At 41.1% G+C, this 23,326-nt stretch overlaps 1 protein-coding gene and 1 long non-coding RNA gene across 2 annotated transcripts in view; one reads left to right on the forward strand and one right to left on the reverse strand.

The window, feature by feature from the left end:
• LOC138354890 (uncharacterized) overlaps positions 1-23,326 on the forward strand; it is a 273,297-nt gene that overhangs the window by 66,730 nt on the left and 183,241 nt on the right. The window lies entirely within an intron of this gene.
• On the reverse strand, positions 1,851-22,978 carry verm (LDLa and CE4_CDA_like_1 domain-containing protein vermiform). Its single transcript, XM_069309367.1, has 6 exons — positions 22,960-22,978; positions 22,049-22,165; positions 11,443-11,596; positions 8,585-8,715; positions 4,971-5,120; positions 1,851-3,843 (listed from the first exon to the last, which is right to left on the reverse strand). The coding sequence occupies exons 1-6, from the start codon at positions 22,976-22,978 to the stop codon at positions 2,690-2,692; spliced, it is 1,725 nt and encodes a 574-aa protein (XP_069165468.1). The 3' UTR covers positions 1,851-2,689.

Genomic DNA, 23,326 nt, shown 5'->3' on the forward strand with positions numbered 1-23,326 from the left:
TCAAAAATGTAAGTTTGATTTAGACTCCTCTACACCTGTTCAGTCCAGCGATTATTTGATTGTCCTTAAGCCCAAAAATCCTCCATACAAATTTTTGCTTCAGAGGACACGCAAATGTTGTATATGATAAAATAATTTAAAATCCTACCCCATCTATGGTCTTAAATCCATCTGCAATCTTAGAGGATTTAAGAATGAATGTTACATTCATGCGTGAATGTTACAACATGGAAGTAGACTGTGAATGTTGCAATGTTTAAGAAAAATAGATAGCAAAAGATGATATTAAGATCACTGTCAATATCTTGAGAGTGATAAGGAATTCAGAGGGTCTTTTAACGGTAAAAACTTTGATACTTTAGTACGGTATTAAAAAGTTAAAAAAAAATGACTTTTGAAATCTGTATTGGTTAAGTTGGTTAAAAATAAAAAATGACATGTGTGTATTCTAATAACACCTGACTTATCACGTGTTTTTTCAGTTATGTACCACAATATGTAGGCTTCTTTAACTTGAAATAACATATTACACTTCCTGTAATATATAAGGCTCGAAATAAAAAAAATTCTGCGTTTTAAAAACCACGGAATACAAGACACCAGAGTTTTATAAATCACACGATGGGTTACAAATACCGAGAGACGTGTTGAATTTCATGATGTATATATACTGAGTTTATTTTCGTCCTGGATTATATTCAGATGTAAAGCATGGTTGCTGGTGGGCAGTGATAGCTTTAATAACCCTCCCGTGGTTGATAGGCCTTATAAACCCACTGCCAAAGATCACTGACCATTGCATTTTGCATTTGAAAGTCATCGAATATTTGATATTTTGTGAATATGTAATATTAGGCTTCATTCATTACAAAGGCACCCACAAATGAATTTTAGAGAGCACAGATTAATAGGCGTTTTCACTACAAGAGTGTGTAGAGCGGACAGCTTCACCCTACAAGAGAGTGTAGGATGGACAGCTTCGCCCTACAAGAGAGGGTAGGACGTTCAACTTCTCCCCTACAAGAATGTGTGAGACGACTTCTAAAAGTTTTGAATGTGAAAATAAAATTTTCGCCCCTCAGCATGTCGACGATGTTACCTACTTTCCTAGATACAAATCCACGATAAATCGGTGCTTGAAACCCCCCAGCGAAGAGCACATTTCGAGTCACGCCTTAGACCAACCTCCTGGATGCTCGAAAAGGCCAACCTCGCGCACTTTTCGCACCACTCCTTGGTCAGGGCTAACCTGAGTACTTGTAAAAGCCTCAACCCCAAGGCAGTATTTACTACTCAGCTCCCGCAAGACTTTTAGAAGTGTTCTCGCAGGTAATATAAGTCTGACTCACATGTTAAGGCTAAGTCTTTAATGCTGGTTAGAGAAGGGGGGGGGGGGGGTGGTTGCTACCCATATTAAGAAGTTATTTCCACTGATGTTTACAGAGGTTAGCCACTGGGTTGTGTGCGGTGGGGGGCAGATGTGACTAAAACGAAGTAGTTCTCATCGTCTGTCATTATTTACATGGTACCCGGGTCATATTCAGAGAACATATCCAGCTTGGTCTGACACAAGTGCTAGGAATGCCTTAATATTTTTGGTTTTGTAGGAAATGAAACAATATAAGAATATTTTTATTTGGTCACGTGACGAGGGAGGGCGAGAAGATAGGCGTGAAAAAAGAGAGAGAGAGAGAGAGAGAGAGAGAGAGAGAGAGAGAGAGAGAGAGAGAGAGAGAGAGAGAGAGAGAGAGAGAGAGAGAGAGTGTGTGAGTGTGTGTGAGTTGCAGAAAAAATAAAATGAAAATGTCATTATATAAATGGACAAATATAATGGGATATATATTATCCCATTACATTTGTCCATTTGCAAATATAAGAATATATGGTTGAAATAATATAATATTCAGTGTGAAAGTGAACAAGTGGTTGAAACGTTGAGGATGTGTTGAAAGGTGGAATTATTGTCTTATGTGTCAGTACAGTGACAATAGGATTTTGTATGCTATTGGGCCTGAAAGACTAAAAATCTGAACTCTTTATAATGTTCAACTGATGAACGACCGACGTAAAAGTGAAGAGGAATGTGGCATTAAAGACTTCTGAGGTCTTTACTATTTAAACCATGAAGGAGTCAGCCGTTATGCCTTTTAAAAAAAATTATATATATATGTTTGTATATATTTGGACTAGATTCTATACTGAAAGGTTTTAAATGTACCACAGACGAGGTTTTCACAGCCCATCAACACCGAATTCGTCCTCATCTTGGAGGAGTAGCCAACCAGTGCGGTTTCAACCAGGCTTTGATTAAACGCAACCCGTCCTCAGACTAAGTCCATTCCATCCAGAGGTCGACCCCACAGACGCATTCATAAATTTTAACGTCCATTTAAAACAGGAATTTTCTCAAATATAGAATAATATTATTTTATGTTACCATATTGTACATATTTAGACACTGGTTAGGTTAGGTTAGGTGTTTAGGTTCTGTTGGCGATTATTTGTATTTGTAGTACGTGGGTGAAGCATTTACAGCGTTGTGGTTCGAACAAAAGTCGTCAGTGAAGCACTTGTTCCGGAAGTGTTCGAACGTCATCAGTTGTGAGTCGTGTGTAAACCGTTTTTCATTCATAAACAGGGGGTTTGGCGGGTGTATGGAATGGACTTTTGGTCTCTGGAGGACGGGCTGTTAAACAAGATCGAGACCATCCCCAGTGGGGTCGAGGAGCCAGGGGTAGCTTCGGGGGCAATCCATACAGGTGAAGAGGTTATTGCTGTCTCCTCGAAGCTCTCTGCTCTTAAGGTTACACGTGTTGGGCAGCGAGCAGTAAGGCAGACCCTTCACGTCACATTTATCCTTCCACTCCTCGAAGTCCTTGATACCGGTGACTTCGGTGGGACTCTGCATCCACTGGATCACCTGCAACATGGTCACGAAATACACGTCATTCTGAGCAGTCTTCTCGTTGATAAATTTAATTAGTACCTTCTTGAATTCCTTGTTGCTTTCCAGCCAGGCAGCGTGGAAGTGCAGGCCCAGAGGCGCGCGGTTGGTGTTGTAATGGCGCTGGAAATTGTGCTCCAGGAAATGAGCAAATTGTTCTCCGGTAAGAATGTTTGTGCACGAGCTGACGAAGTGGCAGCCGGGGAGTTTCTCGTCAAAGAGGGGATCGTCTCTGCGATCCAGTTCATTCATGACCATCTCCCAGACGGGATGGGACCTGGAAGGGCAGTTCTGGGCGTTGCCGTGGCACTTATGAGGCATGCGGAAGTACATGGTATAGGGCCATAGGGGAACGCGATTCAGCGAGACTGTGATCGATGCGTCGTAGATGAAGAGCTGATCCGTCATCATCTCGAACTGTGTGTTACCGCCGACCCTCAGGTAGGGCGCGCGGAGACCGATGATAGAGTTGTCGGTGATGTTGGCGAACCTCTCGATGATTAGTCTCGCGCCAGCCATTTCGGTGAGCCAGTCGTCGTAAGTGCCGTAGGTCCAGTAGTTGGGGTCCTCGCGGTTACTGATGGAGAACACGGCTATCTCGTGGCCCTTACGGTGCAGCTCCTGCACGGCCGAGTAATTGGTGTATCTGTGGGAAACGAAAAAGGTACCCTTCACCTGGCACCCGTTGGCATTCTTGCGGTCGTCGTTGAAGAGATCCTGATAGAGATCAACGTTGTCGATATTGACGGCGCCCGAGAAGGTAATGGTGATCATCTGTGGCGTCTGTGTGGGCTCCAAGTTGCCAGGGATTCGCGTGCCATCCGACGAACAAAAACAGTCTGGTAAAACACACTGCTGCTTGTCGCACTCAGGTGCACGGTTTGGGTCCTCATTCACACCTGAGGGATAGAGATGAGTTAATGTTCCATCACAAGGTGCCAGTACGGGCTGGGTCACTCCGGGCTCACGACGACAAATACAATATTTAATACATAGCTGATACAGCAGTCGACGACACATTACTCATGAGGAGAAACACGCGGATATCAACATTAGGAAATTAATAAGATATTTACAGATAGTTTTTTGCTGATTTGTTTACTCATAAGTCATTCACTACTCGAGAAAACAGCAGCCAGGCCACTCAGGATGTATTATACTCAGCAGATAATTATAAATCCGTCTATTCTTTTACCAGTGAATCCGAAACCAAAAGGAATATGCGCACGCGGACACACACACACACACACACACACACACACACACACACACACACACACACACACACACACACACACACACACACACACACACACACATACACATACACACACACACACACACACACACACACACTTCAGGACCAAAGAGACAAAGCTCAACCCCCGCAAGCACACATAGGTGAGTACACACACACACTCACTCATTCACACACACATACACACTCTGACATGCTCAAAATATTCAACATTAGCAGTTGGAGGATGAGTAGTCGTAGATGAAAACTAGATCATACGAGACATTGGAATGTAAGGAAGCACTTCTTCAATGTAAAATTAATCATCAACACAGAGAGGCTGTTGAGAGTATACCAGATAAATCCACAATAACGTGATGTATTTATGATAAAATCTTTGGAGCAGAACGGCGGGATCGAATCAGCTTCCTGGGGGTCACCCCCTTGTTACCTTGTTGAGACTAATTTCATAATTGGGTCCCAGAAGCTGGCTCTTGACCTAGAAATATTGATAAGTGAGCGTACACACATCTTTCAATACCGCGTACCTAATCAGGCTCTCATCACACTCAAATGTTAAAAGCAGTCATCCAAATAGTCAACAAAAATCTTATTAACATAATAACCAGAAGGAACCACGCTCTCTAACGATTCAGTGGTCAAACACGTAACAGCCCCACTCCTGTGCCAGGTAAGTCCACAACGGGATCACCATAGCCCGTGCTACTTGTAACTGTTTGTTCCAAGTAGCGAATCTTAAACAACATATAGGTGGGGGGAGACACTCACTGCATGCGTTCTCGTCAGACTGGTCTTCGCAGTCGAAGTTCCCGTCGCAGAAGAGCGTTTGGGAGAGGCAGACGCCATCCCCGCAGGCTAGCTGACCCTCAGGGCAGAGGGGCTCCTCCGTGTTGAGCAGCGGCTTGGCCTTGAGTGGCTCTTGAGGGGTAGGCAAGTGTTGAGGGAGAGGGAGAGAAGTGCGAATTGAATGATTGCTTGTGACGTCATAAAAGGGATTATAATGGACTAAGAGAAGATGTTTTATGGATGGTTGATGTGATAGATATTATAAATTAGTAGACATCGATAAGGCATAATGGATGTCATGGCAAATTATGATGATAGTTTTGATGATAATACAAGTAATAATACTAATTTAGATGATAATACTAGTAATAATAATAATAATATATTGCTCGTTTGGAAATGATTATAAGTCATAGCAAATTATAATACAATCAACAAGTCATACTAAAACAATCAAACTATACTTGTTGACCAGACCACACACTAGAAATTGAAGGGACGACGACGTTTCGGTCCGTCCTGGACCATTCTCAAGTCGATTGAGAATGGTCCAGGACGGACCGAAACGTCGTCGTCCCTTCAATTTCTAGTGTGTGGTCTGGTCAACATACTTCAGCCACGTTATTGTGACTCATCGCCTGCAAACTATACTTGCTTGAAGACAAATGGCTACATGTAAATAATATTTCAAATTATTCTTTTGGTCTGTATATTTTTTTTTTAGATACTCCTGATGGGAATTCATACTTTTTTGTTTCATTTACAAGACATCTTGAAAACATCTTTTTCCAATTAACTTAAAGTACTGAGAATTTTCCCGATTACCTCTTTAGTTTTTTAATTCTATGATGTAACCTACAGCAGCATTATGTCCATAATTCATTCATTCTTAAGAAGTCTCCGTGGTGTAGTGGTAAGACACTCACCTGGCGTTCCGCGAGCGCTATGTCATGGGTTCGTATCCTGGCCGGGGAGGATTTACTGGGCGCAATTCCTTAACTGTAGCCTCTGTTTAACGCAACAGTAAAATGTGTACTTGGATGAAAAAACGATTCTTCGCGGCAGGGGATCGTATTCCAGGGACCATAGGATTAAGGACTTGCCCGAAACCCTACGCGTACTAGTGGCTGTACAAGAATGTAACAACTCTTCTATATATCTCAAAAAAAAAAAAAAAAAAAAAAAGTATTTTCTTAGAGCCATGTGAAAATTTCTGGCAAAGTTTGAGTCTGAAATTAATCCAGTGAGTTAAGGGGAAATTGCATTACATGTGCCAGGACTGACAGTGTTGTATTCAGTACTAGATCTTTCATATATTTACACCCATTTTTTCCATAGGATCTTCGTTAAATAAATAGATCATCATAGCAAAAAACATTAAGCTTAGTACTGTACAAATCCACAAGAGCCGTGACGAGGATTCGAACCTGCGTCCGGGAGCATCCCAGACGATTAGTACAGGGTACAGGGAGATAAATTACATAAGTTAAGTGCTTAAGATAAGTTACAGACGGGAGCATCATCTGGGATGCTCCCGGACGCAGGTTCGAATCCTCGTCACGGCCCTTAATACTGTCTACGCGACTACCTTATGGGCAACCAACGTTTTACCTTTCCTTAGTCCTACCCTATTCTCTATCCCTTACACACGTTACCCCCCCCCTTCCTTTCTTGCAGAATTGACCACTCCTCTATATCGTTACTCATATTTTTCTTTATCTATTCCATCCATTCCTCTAATTTCAGCCTTGCTTCCTCCCTCCACCTGCTTCTTCTCTCCCTTATGAAATTCCACCTTTCTCATACGTCCACCAATCCCGCTTCCTTTGCACCTTTCCATCCACTGATCTCTCTTGCAACTTCTTACTCCCTGAGGGTGTTGCACAAGAGTGGGAGTGTAAACACTCTTGCTTAATACACCACTTCACAAATTCTCAAATAAACATCATACGTATCTTCCCTTCAATACATATTATAACACTGAAACAGACTTAAGTATTCTTGGACCTAACAAGCAAACTGATACAATGACAAAAATTGTATTGACAATTCTATATGAGATGTATGTGAGTAAGTCTATAAATTTAAATGTATAAACAATGAAAACATCTGACAGTTTTGTCTTCTAATAACAGATAGTCATCCACGTTGAATTATTGACATTTCTCCTACAGCTGAAAGTGAACCTAAGTCTATGTTTGTAGAGGCAATATTTCCTAATATATATATATATATATATATAACTTTATATATATATATATATATATATATATATATATATATATATATATATATATATATATATATATATATATAATATATATATATAATATATATATATATATATATATATATATATATATATATATATATATATATATATATATATATAATGGTAATGCACTATGTTAACACTTTACAACTGAGGCTGATGACGCAACACAAATAATACAAATAATAAAACGCTTGGTGGCTAAGTAGGCAGCGCTCGGGATTCATAATCGTAATTCGTAATCGTACTAATTTTCGCAATCAAGCTACCAATCACGTCTCAATTTCCCGCTTGTCATATTCTCATTCCAACTGCTTAATAATTCCTATTGTGTTACCACTGAAGTTTTACTAAGTTATCATAATAGTTCCAATTATTAGTGAATGTTTTACTGTTAAGGACAGTTATTCCTCTCAGATTTACAACATTAAATTCCACAACTTTTCATGATTATTTGTTATAGTTATAATTTGCCTTTACAACCCGTTGTTCCTTGCTCGTAGTGAGGGTTATCTTGAGGTTATCTTGAGTTGATTTCGGGGCTTTAGTGTCCCCGCGGCCCGGTCCTTGACCAGGCCTCCACCCCCAGGAAGCATCTTGTGACAGCTGACTAACACCCAGGTACCTATTTACTGCTAGGTAACAGGGGCATTCAGGGTGAAAGAAACTTTGCGTTCGTGCCGAGGTAACAACTTAATGTGTAGAGTTATACAGGAACAGCACGGGGGAGACATCTCCCGTCACGCAGGGTGCAGTCGCACCTCCACAGATCTCCAGTATCATCTATAGATACTGGAAATGGCTCAAAAGGGTCACCACTTACGGGCTATTCATGCCCGTGCCACCTTTTGGGTGGCTTAATCTTCTCTCTCTCTCTCTCTCTCGCAGGAACAGCATCACTTACTGAGTCGAAGCATGACCAGAGCCACAGATGCCAGGGGTACTTACTGTTAAGTCTAGACAGGAGCAACAGACGCAACGGAATCGCACTCTTAGACTAATAGGGAGCAACAGTCGCCAGTGATACGACTAGGGGCCAGATTCACGAAGCAGTTAGGGAAGCACTTACGAATCTGCCCATCATTTCTCAATCTTTGCCGGCTTTGTTTACAATTATTAAACTATTAATGAGCTCCGAAGCACCAAGAGACTGTTTATAACAACAACAACAGTTAATTGGCAAGTTTTCATGCTTGTAAACTGTTTAATAAATATAACCAAAGCCGTCAAAGATTGAAAAAAGATGTACACGTCCGTAAGTACTTGCGAAACTGCTTCGTGAATCTGGCCCCAGACCGGAACACCAAACGCCAGAGATACTCACTTTCAAGTTTGTCGCAGTTTTTGACGCGTCTCCTCCAGTCGCACACTTGACGGTCCACGTCGAAGGCCAGTCCCGTCGGACATCGCAGAGCCGCAAGACGAAGAGGTCCGCTCACCCCGCTCCTGTCACACCTGAGGCACCACAACAGATGTGTGTCAGGTTTGGAATCAGGAGGGATGAAGATGAGGTCTCAGTGAGGTTATATAAGATCAAACCAAGTTTGTGATGATCACGACGGGAGACATCTCCCGTCACGCAGGGTGCAGTCGCACCTCCACAGATCTCCAGTATCATCTATTGATACTGGTAATGGCCCAAAAGGGCCACCACTTACGGGCTATTCATGCCCGTGCCACCTTTTGGGTGGCTTAATCTTTATCAATCAATCAATTGTGATGATCCTGAAGCCATCAACACAGCCACTCTCCTGGTCAACAAAGGTGTCCAGCAGCTGGACACCCTCATAAAGACTGTGAAGCAGTATCCTCCCCCGCGATAACAGCTTGATGCAACCTCAGAATACTGAGAAAAAAAAAAAATTGTACCACTTACGGGATATTCATGCCCGTGCCACCTCTTGGGTGGCTTAATCTTTATCAGTCAATCAATCTTGTGATGATCACGGGAGACATCTCCCGTCACGCAGGGTGCAGTCACACCTCCACAGATCTCCAGTATCATCTATTGATACTGGTAATGGCTCAAAAGGGCCACCAATTACGGGCTATTCATGCCTGTGCCACCTTTTGGGTGGCTTAATCTTTATCAATCAATCATCTTTGTGATGATCTCAAAGGGAAAGGAAGGAATTGTTGACCAGACCACACACTAGAAGGTGAAGGGACGACGACGTTTCGGTCCGTCATGGACCATTCTCACAAATCGATTTGAGAATGGTCTAGGACGGACCGAAACGTCGTCGTCCCTTCACCTTCTAGTGTGTGGTCTGGTCAACATACTTCAGCCTCGTTATTGTGACTCCTCGTCTGCACAAGGAAGGAATTATCAGGAGAAAGTGCTAAGCCATTACGACTATATAGCACTTGGAAGGGGTCTGGATAAGGATAAGGATAATAATAATAATAATAATAATAATAATAATAATAATAATAATAATAATAATAATAATAATAATAATAATAATAATTAAGAGTTGATTAGGGGAAAAATGTCAGGACAGGAGTTGATGGGAAGGTTATGTAGAGAGGAGCCTGGGATAGAAGAGTTAAGGGAGAGGTAAAGGGTAGAGGAGCCTGGAATAGAAGAGTTATGGGAGAGGTAAAGGGTAGAGGAGCCTGGGACTGAGGAGTTAAGGGAAGGGTAAAACATAGAGGAATCTAGGGCAGAGAGAACTGTTTTTTCTTGCATTTATGTTGGTGTTTTCTGTCATAATTTTATGTTTCTTAAGGAGTTGGCTCCATGTTGTGGTTGTGTACACAAGTGGGACTCAAAAAAGATGTACTCAGTACCCTGAAGGCGAATTTTTTCCACTAATTGAAAGCTATCAAAATATTTTCGAGTTTTCTTTCGCCTGCGAAATAAATGTTTTTTTTTTTGTGTCATGGGAGTTACATTTGGGGGTTAATTCTACTCCCTAGAGCTGCTCCTCTCATTCTGGAAGCTGTTGTTGTTGTTGTTTTAGATTTAGCTTATTATTATTATTAACATCTTTATTGACAAAATTAATTACAATTTTGCCTAATCTGAGGATTTTGATAGTCTTATTAAATTGAAGTTAATGCTAGTATTCACTGTCACGCAGGACAGAGGGTCATACATAAGACAATAGGTCTAAACTGTAGATTTAGCTACTCAGAACGAAGTGTCCATGTAGCACGGGCTATGGTGAGCCCGTAAACTTCTGGAAGTTATCTCTCTTCATTCTCTACTACTGCTTGGGCCTCCTCACTCCCTGTACTCTCCATATAACTATACCTGTCTGGGGTAAAGTCCAATATAATTTGTTTACATCACCTTTGGATTATCTAAATAATTTTGTATTCTACTTATTTCTCCTCGTCTGAATCTCCTCATTATTTTGACATTATCTACAAAAACTGATATGAAGGAAACTATTTCTTCTGCCAAATCGTTGATGTATACGAGGAATACATCAACGATGTATTGAACCAATGGTATTGACGTATGCCTTTCCATTGGAGACTTTCAGCGCCGTGGAGAGGAGGGGGGGGGGGACCTGCTGCATGGGTAACAGCTTCTCCCCCATATCAACCTACCCTGGCTTTGCGCCCTGGAGAGGCCACTCCAGACCGACAACCAGAGTGCAACTCCATAGTCTCCTGAGACTGATGGATGCCTACTACTACTACGAGGAATAGAAGGGATCCTTGTAGATACTATCGTGAGTTAGTTGCCTATGTCGTTTTGGGTAACTTGTCAAACGCCACCCTCTGTTTTCTTTCTCGGAGGTATTCCCTTACTCAGTTTAGAAAGCAGAATGAACCAATCTGCCTCTATAGCTTGAGTAGGAGTGTTCATATTTTCCATATAGGAGTATGACATATTATGGGTCTTCTTGCTCCTTCCACGATTCACATTACCTTGCATTTATCTGAAGTGACGGACTTATCTATATATTTCTAGCAGCACCTCCCTTCTCTCCCCCTTTTCCCCTTTGTTTCTCATCTCTCTCATTTTATCCTCTTCAGCCTACAGTTTAGACCTATTGTTCTGCGTGACAGTGAATACCAGCATTATCCTCACTTTAATAAGACTATCAAAATCCTCAGATTAGGCAAAATTGTAATTAATTTTGTCAATAAAGATGTTAATAATAATAAACTCTTACCCACTCACATTATAATTCCACTCAACGCCCCCTCGCCTCCACCACTCACCTGAACACATCCCGACAGTCGTTGAAGTCCGGAAGCCTGAAGAATTCCTCATTGGCCCTGTTGACACACATCTCCTCCGTGGTGTAGGGCAGGTCGAAAGAATTAGTCAGCTGCCTCTTGTCCCTGGGGTGTCCTGGGCCCTCCAAACCTCTCACTGTGAGGAGAGAAGAGTGAGGGAGGGAGAGATGAGTAGGGATTAACTGTGGGGGGGGGGGGTGTTGAATATGGTATAGTTGAGGTTGAGAAGGTAATGTCGTTCTTGGGAAGAACATATAGAAAACATATTTTGTCCAATAACCGGAAGAGAAATTTAATAGGAAAGGAGGACAACGTCAACCTATCCTCCTAGAATGATAGTTCTTTATAGTACTATCTACAGTTTTCTGATAATAATTGATAGTACAAAAATGGACTTTTGCAGTCAGCAGTGTTTACGTTATATACTATTCGTTTTGTTAATGGCACACGACGAAAAAATCCTAAGCTTAGCATATATATATATATATATATATATATATATATATATATATATATATATATATATATATATATACTATGTTATCTGGAGCTGGAACTCCTAGGGGCAATTCGTTGTTGCCTTCAGCCTCGTTCTGACAGTTCCTTCGACAACGCTGGAACCAATCGTATAGGCGTTTGCCTTTCCTGTAGAGACTTTCGGCGCCGTGGAGACCTGCTGCATGGGTGACAGCTTCTCCCCCATATCAACCTACCCTGGCTTTGCGCCCTGGAAAAGCCACTCCAGACCGACAACCCCATAGTCTCCCGAGACTGATGGAGGCTTAGAATGGCTTGTACAGGTCAGTGTACGTTCTTTAGTTACTTCCCAATTGTTTACATGACGTTTGCTAATCTCAGCCGCTCGAACTTCCTCTGGACCTCTACCTCAGCCTCCCTGTGCTGTTGCCAGCAGTGAGAGTTGAGGGTTCGGGTGAGGACACAAGGGAAAGTGGAAGTTAGTCAGGTACCAGCCAGCCAGCCAGCCAGCCGGCCGTGTGAAGCCCTCAGGGTACTATCTTTACTGATAGTTACCTCCACGCTGGCGTCCGCCAGGCTGGCTCTCTCTCTCTGTCTCTGTCTCTGTCTCTCTCTCTCTCTCTCTCTCTCTCTCTCTCTCTCTCTCTCTCTCTCTCTCTCTCTCTCTCTCTCTCTCTCTCTCTCTCTCTCTCTCTCTCTCTCTCTTGTCTCTCTCCCTCCCTCTCTCTCTCTCTCTCTCTCTCTCTCTCTCTCTCTCTCTCTCTCTCTCTCTCTCTCTCTCTCTCTCTCTCTCTCTCTCTCTCTCTCTCTCTCTCTCTCTCTCTCTCTCTCTCCTTATTAACATTTGAAATATTCTTAAGTTTGCTTATATATTTCTGACCATTTCTTCAATTATTCCTGTGGTGTTTGTCTGAATGTTTAACTCCGCAATAATATTTCTTTGTCTAGCTATCGGGTAACTTTAAAGACATTTTGCTGTCTTTGAACAAGTAGCACAAACACATTTAGCGTAAAATAATACTTGATTTGTAAATGTAAATTTGATGGTAAGACAATACAATCACTGAGGTAAGGATTGGTTGGTAATACATTACAATCCCTGAAGTAAAGATTGGTTGGTAAGACAATGTTGACCAGACCACACACTAGAAGGTGAAGGGACGACGACGTTTCGGTCCGTCCTGGACCATTCTCAAGTCGATTGTGGTAAGACAATTGGTAAGACAATACTATCACTGAAGTAAAGATTGGTCGGTAAGACAATATAGATAACAATTCAGGGCGAATTGCTTTCTTAAGAGAAATAACACATAATTACCGACAATAACGAGTATAAACGAAATATAGAAGATCTATGTACAAGTGGGGAAAACCTGTATTTGGATTTAACATATTTATATCCTAAAGTGTCTATACACAAAAGATTTTCCACTTAAAAAAATTTCGCCACTTAAAAGTCTTAAGTGTTGGAATATTTCAGACCTATAATTCGTCATTCATGTACAGTTTAGACAGTCAAATGTTTCGCTACTCTGAATTTAAGCAACTGAGTATCTCAAGTTACCGGAAGTTGCAAGTTTTGAAAGTAGCGAAATGAAAAATTGACTTCTCGAAAGCATATTTAAAAGTATAAGCGGTCAGAAGTTTAAGTCATTTAAAATCATTTCAAATTTAATACTTTGCCTTTCGGACGTTTTACGATGCAAAGTTACACTACTCAAGCGTTCATGCAAACTGTATTGTTTCACCGCTCCAAACTTTAATATTTTAAAGTTTTATTATTGAAAGTTTCACAACTTTCTGGTCAGTTTTGGCATGCATCATCAAGCCCAGACATTGCCATGTGGAATTGTATTAGTAGTGTACTTGATTTAGTAGTGTGTGTGTGTGTGTGTGTGTGTGTGTGTGTGTGTGTGTGTGTGTGTGTGTGTGTGTGTGTGTGTGTGTGTGTGTGTGTGTGTGTGTATACTCACCTATTTGTGCTTGCGGGGGTTGAGCTCTGGCTCTTTGGTCCCGCCTTTTAACTGTCAACCAACTGGTGTACAGGTTCCTGAGCCTATTGGGCTCTATCTCAGGAGCCTATTGTGTGTGTGTGTGTGTGTGTGTGTGTGTGTGTGTGTGTGTGTGTGTGTGTGTGTGTGTGTGTGTTTACTAGTTGTGTTTTTGCGGGGGTTGAGCTTTGCTCTTTCGGCCCGCCTCTCAACTGTCAATCACCTGTTTACTAACTACTTTTTTTTTTTTTTTTTTTTTTTTTTTTTTTTCTCTCTCTCCCACACACACACACACACACACACACACACACACACACACACACACACACACACACCAGGAAGCAGCCCGTGACAGCTGACTAACTCCCAGGTACCTATTTACTGCTAGGTAACAGGGGCACTTAGGGTGAAAGAAACTTTGCCCATTTGTTTCTGCCTCGTGCGGGAATCGAACCCGCGCCACAGAATTACGAGTCCTGCGCGCTATCCACCAGGCTACGAGGCTCCCTAAGGCTGTATGTGTGTATGTATGTGTGTGTGTGTGTGTGTGTGTGTGTGTGTGTGTGAGAATATGCACGCTTGATATTCTTCCTACAGATTATTGTGATGTGTAGTTGCAATAAAGATACTTTCACTGCGTAATACTCTCTCTCTTTCAGTCTCTCTTTGTTATATTTTATTTGTTTTCTGCTCCCACGTCTCCCCCCCCCCCCAGTAATTATGTCGATTTTTTGCTTGTTTACTTGTCTTTCAACGACTTCATCCACTCAGTTCATGGAGTTTTTTTTTTTTTTTTTTTTTTTTTTTTTTTTTTCTTCGTGTCTCTTTGATATGAGTTAATATTCCTTTCCTTCTTACACTTCAAGGAACTATACAACATATGCTTTATCACATTCTCCAATATATTATTCAACATATTCTTAGCATACTCAATTTTTCTTAAAAATAATCTCCAACAATGCCTTAACTCAACATATTCAGCATACTCAAGGAAGCTCTATATAACAAAATACTTAAATATACAACCTGGAAGGTATTTTTAGATGAACAAATCCACAAGGGCCGTGACGAGGATTCGAACCTGCGTCCGGGAGCATCCCAGACACTGTCTTAATCGACTGAGCTACGACAGGATTTGTACCCTGTTCAAATTTGTTCATTTGATGTATCAAGTTATTGTGATCTCTGTGTGTGGTGTGTGTATTTTTAGATGCCTTTGCTTCAGTTTTTATTTTTGTTATGATGGACAAGATCAACATCTGAGGATCGGCATGCGTGGCATCATGTGAATCTTCCTGTTGTGTTAGCGTGATGTTCCCAAGGTGAAAGTGTGGCTACCAGTCACCTGAATTTATATGTAAAATAAATCTACAGGTAAGGTAACTTGCATGCCAATATGTGTGTGTGTGTGTGTGTGTGTGTGTGTGTGTGTGTGTGTGTGTGTGTGTGTGTGTGTCAAATTGCTGCAAATTTGCGCAAGGCATTCGATAGAAAACTGGATTCGTATCTGTATGGCTGTTATCAGGACGAGAAATTAGGTGAATGTGTAGTCATACATGAATGAAAAATAACCATTCATGTTTTCGGTATATACATAATTACACACATGACAATATATATATATACTGGTGTATACTGGCAGCAGGTTTTCTTTTAAACATGTCTCATTGAATATGACCGCATATTCTGTATTTACTATCTTTTGATTTAGGGCTTCTATCCCTCTAACTATTAATATATATATAGTTCACAACTATATTCTACCCATCTCAAGACTCCGCTCCAATATAGAAGCATCAAGAAATATGGACCAATAGGCTTTCTACAATCACTTCTATTCAATACCCATTGTTTCGTGTTCTGTCTTGTGTTGATGAAATTAATACCTTATTAAATACCACCTCACCCCATCCACCTCACTCAAATGTAGATATAAACAAAATCGGAGATGTGTAAGTTCTATTCAGTTGTGTATATGTAAACTAAAGTCTTTGAAAATGTAATAAGTTTTACGAATCGCGCTCAAGTGTCGCGTCAGACTAGAAATAAAAATGAATTTTGGAGAATTGATTTTTGAATTACCACCAACAGTGAAAAGAAATGTACGAAAGATTGAGAAAATTCGTGTTAGAATTATTAATCTTACTTTTTCGGTCATATTTAATAATATATATATATATATATATATATATATATATATATATATATATATATATATATATATATATATATATATATATATATATATATATATATATAAAGTGATCTAAAGCTAGGACTTAGGCTAAACAAAATGTATAAATAACATGTCATTGATTGAGATGTATTCTGATTTAAATATACACTGAGCATTTGTTGATATTTTTATCAGTAATTAATTAATTAATTAATTACTTTCAATTGGCAAGTTCTGTAAATGTTAACTTAAGCAAACATTAAGTACTTTAGCATTATGCCTGAAATCATAAATCATTACAGACACAAATTTAATAATTTGTCTAATATTTTCCTGGATAAATGAATGCCTTGACATTTTTTTCCATAATTATAATAATTTTTTCTAATTTATCTGATTTAGTATGTCAAGTATCGCCCCAAGCACACTAAGGTGTACTTCACCAGCAGTATGTAATTATGTACACAGTGCTCCATGGGTGTAGAAGTGGTGCTAGGTGTTAGCAACACAGGTATCCACCACAGGTATCCACCACAGGCGTCAAGCTGGTGGGGGACGGCTGGAGGGAGATTTCAACATGGGTTTAGAAAGTGATCTTTACGCGAAAACTGACAAGCTGTGTACGCTTTAAGAGATTCCAAGTTCATATACCATTTTGTTTGAAGACTTTGTTGTTAAAGAGTATCAAATGTCATTGGTTCAGTTGTTTATCATTAGTTCAGTTGATCAGCAGTTTGATATACAATATACATAGAGGTGTATTATCTCTGCTGGTGTGTATATACGCTCAGAATTTATTTTATAAGCTCTCCATTTGTTTCGTCACGTACGTCGTCTCTGGAAAAATCCATCTGTACAGACAGACAAACCCGTGAACATCCTCTCGCAGTTAATCGATCTCAGTCTTTAGCTAAAGACCTCGGAAAAGCAAACACGTGCCGTAAATTTTCTTCGCTAGATTTCATTGAAGAATACCTTAGAGTTTCAAATCGAGAAAAATTTCCCACTCCGTGTAATTCATAAGTATATTCAATTTTGGAATATCGAGCACATTTTTGTCACCATACATGTATTTGAGAAATGATAAAGAAAATTGGAAAGGGGGCTCAACCCTGAGCGTCTAAGTTACTACGGGCTCACCATAGCCCGTGTTGCTTGGAACTTTTTGTTCCAGGTAGCGAATCTTTAACAACAACAACGTCTAGGTTGATATCAGAACATAGAAATATATTAATAATCCAACCCCCCCATATACGTGAAGATAAGGGCATTTCTTCTTATCAAATCGTGACTTACCAAGAGTGGCATGGGAGAGTGAGTCAATATAAGGCCTAATATTAACTCCCACTACCACTTATGCTATGTCACGACTTGATAAAGAGTCGAGACAATCTCTGGCGGTATGGAACCAGCATCTTGGGGTCACCTCAGATACGCATCTTTGATAAAGGTGCAAATCAAAACATCCTCACTTTCATTTCACATGTTGGTTGGGTTATTGAATTGAAATAAGTTTATTGAGGTAAAATACACACAAAGGGATGAGGTAGCTCAAGCTATTCTCACCCCATGGGTTATTGGTTTTCAGCTACGTATTGTGGCATTGTCTGGCTTTAGGGCGAAGAATGAGAGGCAATTTAATACATAGATTTAATATTTTTCAAATGGTATAAGAACCTTGAAAGAAAAATACCAGAATATTACATAATCAGACAATAATGGGCAACAATAGCTTAAAAATGGTGGGTTGAACTCAATACGCGATGTGTGTGTGTGTGTGTGTGTGTGTGTGAGAGAGAGAGAGAGAGAGAGAGAGAGAGAGAGAGAGAGAGAGAGAGAGAGAGAGAGAGAGAGAGAGAGAGAGAGAGAATCTGACGTTAATGCAATAAAAATTATCAAGGGTTCTGGCCTAATGTCGCAATAAAATCTACCAATGTTGAAAGCTTTTAGCTCACACACGTAGCCTAGACACGATTGTGAATTCACACCATACCCTCTAAATTGAATTCACACCATACCCTCTAAATTGAATTCACACCCATAATAATATAACACCGGACACTACATAAGGCCAATAAGACTATGCAAGTTATCTCCTATTTATACCAATAATCACTCACGTCTGACCTTCGCTTGAAACACTTCAGCGACATATTATGTAACCCCGTCATGTGTTCCATGAATGAATGAACCAATTTCCAATCAGAAAATGAACGCTTCGGTTGTTGCTGTTTCACATCATACACTCATAGTTTTACACGCCATTCATACATCATACAATCATAGTTTTACATGCCATTCATACATCAAACACTCATAGTTTTACACGCCATTCATACATCATACAGTTTGTCAGGCTGTGTCGTAATTGTATAACAATGGAGGTGTATCGGTAGGCTAAAATTCTGTGCTGGGTTCCGTGTGTGCCCAACCCAACCCGTCCTCTTAAAAGTAATGTCGCTTTTCGCCCGTATGCGCGCTACGGGTTGGTTAGGGGGCCAGATTTTACGCTGGGTGATTCGCGTACTTTCCCCCCCCCCCTCCCCCCTCACCTCGCGTTACAGTCGTGCGTAGCGTAATGCATGCGTCAGTGTTTTCAGTAATGAGTGACAAGCTGGCGAATATCATTTCGACAGATTCAGTTTTCACGTACTTTCATTTATGACGGAATTGTGGGTTATCGTCCTCTTTTTCCTTATTTATAACAGTACTTTGAGGGGTTATCCATCGTTGCCCGGGTCTCTCTCTCTCTCTCTCTCTCTCTCTCTCTCTCTCTCTCTCTCTCTCTCTCTCTCTCTCTCTCTCTCTCTCTCTCTCTCTCTCTCTCTCTCTCTCTCTCTCTCTCTCTCTCTCTCTCGATTTCAGAATTCATCAAAATCGCAGGGATTTGCTGTAGGTGCTAATATTTCTTAAAATAAGACAATTTGGCAGACCCCAACTAGTCTATGACAGTCACATACCACCCAACTGTCACGTTGAAAAGCTGGGTAAAGCTAGCCCTAAGAATCTGCCCTCCAACCTCGGACAGACGAACAGTCTAACAGACAGATATTTATTTTGATATAGAAGTTGGCGGTATGTAAAAGACAAAGAAGAAAATATATGTATTATGCTTATTATATCGTGTTTAAAACGATATATGGCAACAGATGGCGTGACCAAGGTTGCCATATGACTTTCCCTTCCTCTTACGACCAGCAGGCATATGTAATGAGGAAAATATGTCACTTTGCCACACAAATAAGGAGAAAACGCAACCGGTGGACGTATGCGTATATTTGCCATTCCTGATGTCTGACGATGTAAACTCACACACAATACGCAAGAAAATGTCGTGAAACATATATCTACTCCAAATAATTGTGAGTTGCGTAATGTATGGGTGTGATGAGTAGAAAGGGGCTCTAGGGCTTGCGTCAGACGCAAGCAGATGTGTAGTGATACGCCAGCTGGTGTCATATTCTCTCTCTCTCTCTCTCTCTCTCTCTCTCTCTCTCTCTCTCTCTCTCTCTCTCTCTCTCTCTCTCTCTCTCTCTCTCTCTCTCTCTCTCTCTCTCTTAATTACTTAAAGTAATTAATTAAAGTCACATTGTTCATCACTTGTTCATTTCTTCGTGATTTACACACATACATATAGCACTATCTATATATATACATATAGTACATATACATAGTACTATATGTATATACATTGTATATAGTACAACACTTCACGTAAAATATTAGAAAGTATGTCATATAACGACAATTGTTCACATGATATCCAGTTCGTTCGAGTGACAATGAACCGGCATTGTTGCATTACAATGTGATGCTGGTTCGCTGCTGCGCTCAGACACCCGTGACTTTGCAAGTTGCATTATACTCAGATGTAACGGTAAGACTGTTTCCTTCTCTGTAAGTTAAGATCCTAAGTGTCTCATTGACTGCTGGTGACAAACTCGTAGACACAGTTAAACAAGCAACAGTCTTTGTTGCAAGCATAGGATGAATGAGACCATGTACCACGTACCAAACAAGCAAGCCTATGTATCATTGTACCAATGCCACGTACCAACAATGAAGCCTATGTATCATGGCACCAGTACCACGTACCAAACAAGCAAGCCTATGTATCATTGTACCAGTATCACGTACCAACAAGCAAGCCTATGTATCATTGTACCAGTACTACGTACCAACAAGCAAGCCTATGTATCATTGTACCAGTACTACGTACCAACAAGCAAGCCTATGTATCATTGCACCAGTAGCACGTACCAAACAAGCAAGCCTATGTATTATTGTACCAATACCACGTACCAACAATGAAGCCTATGTATCATGGCACCAATACCACGTACCAACAATGAAGCCTATGTATCATGGCACCAATACCACGTACCAACAATGAAGCCTATGTATCATTGTACCAGTACCACGTACCAAACAAGCAAGCCTATGTATCATTGTGCCAGTACCACGTACCAAACAAGCAAGCCTATGTATCATTGTACCACGTACCAACAAGCAAGCCTATGTATCATTGTAGCACGTACCAACAAGCAAGCCTATGTATCATTGCACCACTAGCACGTACCAACAATCAAGCCTATGTATCATTGCACCAATACCACGTACCAAACAAGCAAGCCTATGTATCATTGCACCAATACCACGTACCAAACAAGCAAGCCTATGTATCATTGTACCAGTACCACGTACCAAACAATCAAGCCTATGTATCATTGCACCAGTAGCACGTACCAAACAATCAAGCCTATGTATCATTAAACATGTATGAACAACCCCCCTCAACCCCAACATGTCATGACATATGTATGTGTCTGTCACCTCACTAATAACGTGACTCATTTTTTATTCATTTTTTTCTCGTAATGGTGAGATGTTACTTTCTCTGAGACATGGAGCGAGCACAGCTTTCTTATCGTCTGCATAAACCATGACTTAAAGACTCTGTGACTGGTGCGTGAATATCTCCTAGATTGGTGAAGGAATAACTCCATGATTGGTGAAGGAATACCTCCATGATTGGTGAAGGAATACCTCCATGATTGGTGAAGGAATATTCTATGTTTGGTGCGTAAACCTATGATTTACCTAATAAATAAATAGATAACCTAATAAATGAATGTGTGTATGGCCAGTGAATGAATATGATTGCATGATTGGTGAATTAATAACACCACAATTAGTGAATGACAATATGGCTGTTAAGTGAATGACTGATTAATCGATGAGTGAATGATTCACAACAGGTCAATCAACAGCTGTATGATCACTGATTAAAATATTATATAAAACGTGAATGTATTACATGACCGAAAAGACTAATTAATAACCAATATATGTAAAACAAGTGATATATATATATATATATATATATATATATATATATATATATATATATATATATATATATATATATATATATATATATATATATATATAAACAATATATATTGTTCAACTCGGTGTTGAAAAACAACACACATACGCGCTTTGGGGTCGTATTCCTAAGGACCCGGGTTCGAATCCGGTTGCTTACTATTTAAGAAGTGTCTATATCAGTCCAATCACCTGGGCTTTAGGAGGCTCGAACCGGGGACCCCTACGTGCGTGTGTGAGACTGAAGCTCTATTGACCGAGCTATTGAATAGACTTAATAGGGAAAATTCCCTGAAGCAGCATCCTGCTGCCAAACTGGAATATAAGTGACTGTACTTTATCAATTATATGTATACTAGTATACTCCGTGTGACATACACAATGTATCGTTTTATACTTGATATGTATACTACGGAATGCAATCTATTCGGTACACAAGATATGTGGTTTACAAAATGCATATCAAGTACACTATTATTGGTATACTGTACTTGCTATGCTATATAAGGTATATTCACTTTGCGAAGTATATTGAACGAGGAAGTATTCACCTCACTTAAACAATCCTGACAATGCATCAGAACTGATGATTCTGATTCATCCTTCACGTTTTCTGATGATTCTGATGCCTCCTTCACGTTTTCTGATGATTCTGATTCATCCTTCACGTTTTCTGATGATAATGTTGGTATTGATTTATCAACAGTATTCATGGCCTCGGGCCTGGTGGATAGCGCGCAGGACTCGTAATTCTGTGGGGCGGGTTCGATTCCCGCACGAGGCAGAAACAAATGGGCAAAGTTTCTTTCACCCTGAATGCCCCTGTTACCTAGCAGTAAATAGGTACCTGGGAGTTAGTCAGCTGTCACGGGCTGCTTCCTGGGGGTGGAGGCCTGGTCGAGGACCGGGCCGCGGGGACACTAAAGCCCCGAAATCATTTCAAGATAACCTCAAGATGGCCATTAGTGTCGATAATGGTCATGAATTGATATTACCTCTGACGTTATCTTGAGGTTATCTTGAGATGATTTCGGGGCTTTTTAGTGTCCCCGCGGCCCGGTCCTCGACCAGGCCTCCACCCCCAGGAAGCAGCCCGTGACAGCTGACGACGTATTGAGAGATACTTCCTTAAACAGCGAGAGAGAGTTAGATTCAGACTAGCGACACTGATATTTCCCAACGACACTGAAACACTGAAACACTGAAACACATTATCTTAGCGCAGTACACACAGGTGAAGGGCCAATACGTGATGGGAAGAGGGGGGGGGACATTACCTCCCCTAGTGACACCTCGACCCCTTGTAGTCCTTGTTGAATCGGGGCATTTGACAGTGGGGAAAGAGGGGCAAGAGAGGTGCGGTCAGGAGGTCAGACGCATGGAGAAGGGCAGGAGAGACCTGACACTGACCTCCCCGCACGTCAGGTCACTATGGGGGGTCAGCAGAGGTCACAATAACACACTCACCAGTGGCGGCAGCAGCCATCGCGACCCATAGAAGCAAAGCACGCGCCATTATTGTGGGTGCGGCCGGTTGTACGTACTCCCGCGCGGGGGCCACCTCGACTACACTATATACTGGCCTGTGAACGCGCATGCGCACTGTTCTTTCTGGTCAACACTTTCACTAACGCCTACCACCACCACCGCCGCCGGCGCCACCTGCGGCTTTCCTCCCAACCAATTCAAAACTCCACGAAAAATCGAACGCGTTCTGTTGTGTCATACCCTTGAATTGGGGCAGTTTGTGCTTCTCTACCCTCGAGCGACGGGTGGGGCTTGCCCGTGCCCGGCCGCGCTAAGTGCCCGGCCGCGCTAAGTGCCCAACCGCGCT

This window comes from Procambarus clarkii, chromosome 65 (genome assembly GCF_040958095.1).
Source record: "Procambarus clarkii isolate CNS0578487 chromosome 65, FALCON_Pclarkii_2.0, whole genome shotgun sequence".
In the NCBI taxonomy this organism is placed as follows: Eukaryota; Metazoa; Arthropoda; class Malacostraca; order Decapoda; family Cambaridae; genus Procambarus; species Procambarus clarkii.

Coding starts and splice junctions, on each gene's coding strand:
- verm (XM_069309367.1), bottom strand. Junction 5,121..8,584: donor AAACTGCGACAAACTTGAAA/GTGAGTATCTCT, acceptor CTACCCCTCAAG/AGCCACTCAAGGCCAAGCCG. Junction 3,844..4,970: donor GTCTGACGAGAACGCATGCA/GTGAGTGTCTCC, acceptor TCTATCCCTCAG/GTGTGAATGAGGACCCAAAC.